Here is an 8,332-nt window from a genome sequence, read left to right as displayed (position 1 = left end):
GACCTTTCTTAAAGCACACGGAGTATGTCTACGATGTTGTTTATCCTCAAACCACACGCAGTGGCAATGCAAGGTGGTCGTAAAATGCTACATATGCAGCAGCGGTAATCATGCGACAGCGCTTCATCCATTAACTACGTGCTCAGAGTCACCGAAGCCTATGAAACGCGATAACAGTTCTGCTCACAATTTGGATGAAAGAGTCACATCTACGTGTACCGAGGTGGCAAACGTGAACGACAACCACAGATAGTGCGCTAAAATCTGCCTTGTGGATGTGACTCATCAACCACAGCCTGACAAGATATTAAGAGCATACGCGATACTCGATGAACAGAGTAATCGTTCGTTGGTTCGGCCAGAAATTCTCGACGAGTTCAGTGTGGAGGGCACACCTACCCAGTACACATTACGCACTTGTTCCGGCAGTACTGAGGTTGTTGGTAGGATCGCAAACGGCTTCTTTGTGCGGAGCGTATCGGGCAATGTCAAGCTCTCCCTTCCGCCTCTTCTTGAGTGCGATGAAATTCCGGATAACAGGGAAGAAATTCCAACGCCAGACGCAGCACGGAACTACCCGCACTTGAAGGCCATTGCCGCTCACATTCCACCTCTCGAAGAGGCAAGAATACTGCTCCTCCTCGGCCGAGACAATCTCAGAGTCCACAAAGTTCGTCAGACCATTAACGCGCTGCTTGACGCTCCTTATGCACAGAGGCTCGATCTCGGATGGGTCATTGTCGGAAACGTCTGCCTGGGTCGTACGCGAAAAACAGGCACGATAAATGTGTTAAAAACACACATTTTGGGCAACGAAAGACCATCCCTTTTCACCCCATGTACAAAACATTTCATGGTGATGGAAGCGCTGGTTCTCTACACTGCGGATAGGCATCAGGTTAAGAATGATTTCTCATCAACAACAGCATCAGATGACACCTTGGCACCTAACATGTTCGAGACAACGCGAGAAGACAACGAGCGTTCCCTGTCTATAGAAGATAGAGCCTTCCTCAATATCATGGAAAGGGAATTATACAAAGACAGGTCAAACAACTGGGTAGCCCCTCTACCTTTCCGCTCACCAAGAAGACGGCTTCCGAATAACCGAAAACAGGCTCTCTCTCGCCTGAACTCGCTGTGGCGCACGTTGCGGAAAAACTCTGAGACAAAAGGGCGCTTCGTGCACTTCATGGAAGAACTGTTCGTCAGGGGTCATGCAGAGGAAACTACACCACTTAACATCAACGAAGAAGGCTGGTACCTACCCATATTCGGCGTTCACCATCCCCAAAAACCCGATCAAATCCGCGTGGTGTTTGACTCCAGCGCTCAGCACGAAGGAGTGTCTCTGAATGGTGTCCTTCTCACCGGACCTGACCTGACAAACAATCTTGTGGGAATAATGATACACTCCCGGCAGGATTCAGTGGCGATAACTGCCGACATTGAGCAGATGTTTTAAATTTCGTCGTTCGTGAAGATCATCAGAACTACCTAAGGTTCCTCTGGTTTAAGGACAATGACATCTCCCGAGAAATCATGAAGTGCCGAATGAAGGTGCACGTTTTCGGCAACAGTCCCTCACCCGCGGTCTCTACATATGGGCTTCGGCGAACTGCTCAAGAGGCTGTTCAACAATTCGGTGAAGATGCAAGGGGGTTCGTCCAGCGAGACTTCTACGTCGATGATGCACTCAAGTCTCTTTCGTGTGAGGAAGACGCCATCAGTTTGTTGCAGAGAATGCAAAAAATGCTTTGTACAGCTAACATAACGCTGCACAAGATTGCCTCAAACAGGCAGAATGTGCTGAATGCATTTTCTCCACAAGACCGTGCGCAGGGACTGAAAAGTCTTGACTTGAACAAAGACACATCAAATATGCAGAGAAGCCTCGGTCTACTTTGGGATGTAGACAACGACACCTTCGTCTTCAGAGCTCCTCTTCAAGACCAGCCCTATACACGGCGAGGGGTGCTGTCGACCGTCAACAGTCTGTTTGACCCACTGGGGTTCGTGGCACCTGTAACGGTTCAGGGAAAGCACCTGCTCCGTGACCTCGTGACGGAAGGTTATGACTGGGACACGCCACTTTCGGATGCAAATAAACAAAGTTGGGATGAATGGAAGAATTCTCTACAAGCACTTAATTGCCTACGTGTGCGGAGAACGTATGTACCGCACTCAACTTCTGAAGCTGCCACTAGAGAAATTCACGTGTTCTCAGATGCGTCCACGAGTGCCATCGCCGTGGTAGCGTACTTACGGGTAATCGACAAGCAAGGAAACAAACATGTCGGATTTGTCATGGGAAAGGCGAAGCTCGCGCCGAAACCAGACCACACAATCCCAAGGCTGGAGTTGTGTGCAGCGGTCCTTGCTGCAGAAATGGCCGATGCCATACTACGGGAGTTAGACTTCCAGCCGAGTTCTGTCACATTTTACACAGACAGCAAGGTAGTTCTGGGATACATACACAATAAAACGCGAAGATTCTATGTGTACGTAGCTAACAGAGTTCAGCGCATACGTGCCAGCACACGACCGGGTCAGTGGAAGTACGTGTGTACGGAAGAAAATCCAGCAGACCACGCCACCAGACCAATTCCAGCAGCGCAGCTCGAGAAGACGAACTGGTTTTCAGGACCCGACTTTCTCACTCAACCTCAAGGGGAAGCATCATCATCATGTTTCAAGCTTATAGATCCTAATGAAGACGAAGAGGTACGCCCTGAGGTCCGCACCTTCGTGACGAAAACAAACCAGCGACAGCAACTAGGAGCTGAAAGTTTTGGAGATGGAGCTCACTCACACGAGCTGTGGCTGGCATAGTCCGGGTTGCCCGTCGCACCAAGAGTTCGCCACCAGAAGAAATGGATCTCGTGGAGCTGCTCTATCGAGCTAAGGTCATCATTATTCACTCTGTGCAGCAGGACGTATACTCAGAAGAGCTGCGTTGTATCCAGAGAGGAGAGCAAGTTCATAAGACAAGATCGCTTCGAAAGCTTGTTCCAATTTTGGATGCCCAGGGGCTGATCCGTGTCGGTGGCCGCTTGAACAAAAGTGACCTTCCAGATGAAGAGAAAAACCCTTTAATAATACCTGGCCGACACCATGTCGCGAAACTCCTAGTGCGCCACCACCATGGCTGTGTGCAACATCAAGGTCGACACATCACAGAGGGAGCTCCAAGAGCTGCTGGATATTGGATTGTTGGAAGCAAAGGTGCATCTCCTCTGAGTTGGAGGCCTGTATTTCGTGCAAGAAGCTATGAGGACGCCTTCACGATCAGAAGATTGCTGACCTTCCGGCCGACCGAATCAGCACGGAGCCCCCTTTTACAAACGTGGGAATCGATGTTTTTGGCCCTTGGTTGATTACCTCCCGCCGAACGAGAGGTGCTATTGCCAACAGCAAGCGCTGGGCAGTAATGTTCACATGCTTAAGCATTCGCGCAGTGCACATTGAACTCATCGAATCAATGGACACGTCTAGCTTCATAAATGCTTTTCGAAGGTTCATGTCCGTAAGAGGACCTGGGAAGCTTGCACGCTCCGACTGCGGGACGAATTTTGTCAGTGCATGTAGAGAACTTGGCATTGGCGCTGAGAGCTTCAATAGCTCACATTTTGGCAGGTTCCCTGGAAGCGACGAAGGCAGCGCATGCCCTCTGCCTATCGTCAAATGCCTGGCTCGACCAGAAGAGGGACTCTGGGCAGCTGAGCTCAACCAAGCCTGGACGGTTGCATCATCATCGACATCCACGAGCCCGACACCTATAAAAGAACAAGGACCTTCAACGGAGCGCTGTGGGCTTGGTGTCTGTGCCACTGCACGGATCACTAATCAATTCGCTCCCGCTATGCAGGTTGGTGAGCCCTACGTTGTCTTTTCGAAAAGATCTGGTAATTACTTTCTGGTACAGCTGCCAAGCCCGCATTGCTGTATGGTTATTATTGCCGAGTGTGTCCATGTAATTCGTGCACTACTAATTCTAGCTGGAGATGTTGAAACTAACCCTGGCCCTTCAAATATCTCTGAGAACCTTCTTGCTGAATTGCGTAAGCTATCTACAGGTCAAACACAACTAATTGCAGAAGTACAGGGCTTGAAGTCTCAGCTCGGTAACACCGATAAAACAATTGGCGAACTGAACAAAAGATTATCAGACCTTGAAAGTCATTATCAGTCTCTGGTACCACTTCGAAAAGAAATAGAAGTCCTGCGCGTTAACACGGAGCAGACCTCCTGCAGAATCTTTGCACTAGAAGCCCGTATTGATGACGCTGAAAATCGCTCAAGGCGAAACAACCTAATATTTTACGGTATCCCGGACCCTTCCGCATCTGAAACATTTTCTGAATCGGAGCGGCTGGTAATGAATCTTTGCCGGGACAACCTACAGGTTCACTTAGAACCAAGAGATATCGAACGCGCGCATCGTCTCGGTCGACATTCACCTGAACGCTCCCGGCCCATAATCGTGAAGATTGCTCTGCACAAGACAAAAACTGCAATATTATCGAATGGTCGCAAGCTTAAGGGGACAAGTTACGGCATAGGTGAAGACTTCTCACGCTCAGTCCAAAATGCTAGAAAACAACTAATTGCTTTTGCGAGAAGTAACAACAAGCCATTTTCAATGCACTTCAAAACACTGCACATGAATCAGAAGCGCTACATTTTCGACGCCGAATCAAACACCGTCAAAGAACTATCGTAGCAATCAAGCCACCGGGAAAAAAAAACGACCGCTGTTGCGGTTACTAGCAAAACTCTTTCACTTTCTGTTATTTACACTAACATTCGCAGTTTCCTACCCAAACGGGAACTTATATCTAGCACTGTATCATCCTCTGAAAGCAATGTGCTATTACTTACCGAAACGTGGTTAACTGATGACATCCGTGATGACGAAGTTCTGTCAGAATTACCAAACTTCCAGTTGTACAGGAATAACCGCGCATCTACTCGTGGTGGCGGTGTACTCATTGCTGTTCACGAGCAATTATCTTGCTCAGTCGTACATATTAAAACAGAGCTAGAAATGCTCTGGGTACTTATTAAGGCACATCCTCAGTCCGTTGTACTGGGCGTTTGCTACCGACCACCCCGTGCTAGTTCCAATTTTAGCAACCAACTTAATCAGGCCATGTGCCAGCTCACGTCTGCTCATCCAAACGCGCACGTACTTTTATTCGGTGATTTTAACTTCCCACAAATAGAATGGCGCACCAGCAATGTGCATTCATCTACGGGTGTAGGTGAAGCTAATGCGTTTCTTGATATTTGCCTAAACTTCAACATGACCCAACTAGTCACAGAGCCAACACGTGTATCGCAAGATACAGCCAGTGTCCTGGATCTGATACTAACCAACAATCCTGAAAGCCTGTCACGCATTCACTATCTACCCGAAATCAGTGACCATAAGATAATTCACGCCACTTTTTCTTTTCAACCGCTTAAACGAGAAACCTACAAAAAAACGATCCATCTATATGACAGAGGGGATTACGAAACAATAAACGAAGCTCTTAGCGCATTCTTCCACACTTTCCAAGCAACTTTACATCAACACACAGTAGATACGAATTGGACCCGCTTTATCGGTAAACTGACGGAGCTAACCGATAAATTCATACCTAAAGTCAGCTTCACAAGCACCTGCAACAAACCCTGGTTTACTAAAAATCTAAAACGCCTTGAAAATAAAAAGAAACGTTTATTCCGATCTGCCAAACGTGCAGGTCAACCGAGTGTATGGGATAGGTACTATGAGGCTGACCGCAATTATCTTTTAGCCCTGCGCAAAGCAAAAAACTTCTTCTATAACACAGACCTACCCAAGCTACTGCAGACTAATCCCAGACAGTTCTGGAAAACACTTAAAGCTGACAAACCGCGTGACACTGTACTAACCCTTGAATCTGGTGAAGCTATTACTGACGGGGAATGTGCGAATCTATTCAACGCTTCTTTTGCTACAGTTTTTACCGATGAACCAAGCATACACTCCCGCATACCTTCACTTGGCTTTAATTGTAATCATGACATGCCAGCAATCAATTTCTGCGCAAATGGAATATTGTCTATAATAGAAAAAATGAAATTGTCATCCTCTGCGGGCATGGATGGTATCAATTCCAAAATTCTAAAAAATGTTAAAGAGAGTGCTTCGCTTTTTCTTGCTCTAATATTTTCCCAGTCCCTTTCCTCAGGAATCATCCCATGTGACTGGAAGATAGGGAAGGTCGTTCCGGTCTTCAAATCAGGCGATAGAAACTCTCCACCTAACTATCGCCCCATCTCCCTAACAAGCGTCCCCTGCAAGATCATGGAGCATGTCATCTACTCCCACATAATGAATTTTCTCGACAGCAATAATTTTTTTCACCCTTCACAACACGGCTTCCGCAAGGGGTTGTCGTGTGAAACACAGCTGGCAGCCTTCTTGCATGACATTCATACTAACCTCGACGTTAACGTGCAAACTGATGCCGTTTTTCTTGATTATGCTAAAGCATTCGATAAGGTGCCTCATCAACGATTGTTCGCTAAACTTTCCCAACTAAATTTACATCCCACCGTCATAAAATGGATAATAGAGTTCCTTACTAATCGATCACAACGCGTCGCTGTAAATAACCACCTGTCTACTGCCATCCCAGTAACATCAGGTGTCCCTCAAGGCTCCGTCCTTGGCCCGCTACTATTTTTAATCTATATTAACGACTTACCTTTGCATGTAACCAGTAATATACGTATGTTCGCAGATGACTGCGTTGTCTACCGCACAATACTAAACACCTCTGACCAGTTAACCTTAGAGAACGATCTTACTAACGTTTCGAAATGGTGTACCACTTGGTTAATGACACTAAACGTAAATAAATGCAAAACTATGTCATTTACGCGTAGCAATAATCCGCTCATGTTTCCGTACACAATCAACAGCTTACCCCTAGAACTGACTAACTCTTATAAATACCTAGGTGTCACCGTGACTAGCGATCTGATCTGGCGTACGCATGTCCAAAACATCATTTCATCGTCTAACAAAACCTTAGGCTTTTTAAAACGTCACCTCAAAAGTGCTCCAATGCAAGTAAGATTACTTGCCTACACATCACTAGTGCGACCGAAATTGGAATACGCATCCGCCATCTGGGACCCGCACCAAGCATACCTCATCTGCGCTCTAGAATCAGTTCAAAACCGTGCAGCTCGCTTCATTCATTCTTCGTATTCATACGACATCAGCGTCACATCACTAAAATTACTATCCAATCTTCCATCGCTCGCTCTTCGTCGGCGCATTTCTTCTCTTTGTCTTTACCATAAATTTTTTCACAGTTCAATCCTGCATCAACCATCTTACATCAAACCCGCAACACGCATATCAGCCAGGACAAGCCACACGCAGCAGGTTTCATTAATGCGCGCTCGAACATCAACATTTCTCGCGTCATTTTTTTCCCGCACAGCAAAAGACTGGAACGACCTCCCTTTTTCCATTGTCGACATAATATGTCCATCTTCTTTTGCACAACATGTCACTGACCATCTTCTAACAAATAACCTTTAAGTGCTTTTTTGAATTACATGTTGGTTACGTGTGTTATTTATTGTACATGCATATTTCCTTGTAATATGAAGAAATGTATATAGTTGAAACCCATGTATTGATTACGTTTGTTAAATATTATTCCCACCCCTTATGTAATACCCCCATTGGGGGTCTTTAAGGAAAATAAACTGACTGACTGACTGACTAACTGAACACCGGCTGTAAATGAATATCCAATCCACCGCACGCGTCCCACATGGGCGGCGCATGGGAGAGGATGATCGGTATAGCACGCCGTATTCTTGATTCCATGCTTATGCAATCACGCCATCAACGACTTACTCACGACATTCTTGCCACCTTCCTAGCAGAAGTCGCAGCCATCATGAATGCCAGACCTATAGCTCCGATTTCCTCGGACCCCGAAGATTCAACCATCCTCACTTCGGCGACGCTACTGACACAGAAAAGATGCGCATCCTCATCAGCTGGAGAAATAGATACAACTAACCTGTACAAGCGACACTGGCATCAAGTCCAGAACATGGCTAACCAATTCTGGAAACGCTGGCGTTCAACGTATCTCGCTACTCTGCAGGAACGTCGAAAATGGCAAGTGAGGAAAAAGGATATAAAAGAAGGCGACGTCGTGCTCATCAGGGACAAGGAAGCAAATCGCAACGACTGGCCCATCGGCGTTGTCACCCAAAGCCTGCCCAGTGCGGACGGAATGGTGCGCAAGGTGGAGGTAAAGATTGCAAG

The 8,332-nt window shown here is 46.8% G+C and overlaps 1 protein-coding gene across 1 annotated transcript; it reads left to right on the top strand.

Annotated features, from left to right (window-relative positions):
* Positions 1-1,542: 1,542 nt before the first annotated feature.
* Positions 1,543-2,832, top strand: LOC119173314 (uncharacterized). The gene has a single exon (XM_037424188.2). It carries the CDS (start codon positions 1,543-1,545, stop codon positions 2,830-2,832), a length of 1,290 nt encoding a protein of 429 aa, XP_037280085.2.
* The last annotated feature ends 5,500 nt before the right edge of the window (positions 2,833-8,332 follow it).

Source organism: Rhipicephalus microplus, chromosome 5 (assembly GCF_043290135.1).
Source record: "Rhipicephalus microplus isolate Deutch F79 chromosome 5, USDA_Rmic, whole genome shotgun sequence".
NCBI classification, from domain to species: domain Eukaryota; kingdom Metazoa; phylum Arthropoda; class Arachnida; order Ixodida; family Ixodidae; genus Rhipicephalus; species Rhipicephalus microplus.
This window is presented reverse-complemented; position numbering and strand designations above follow the sequence as displayed.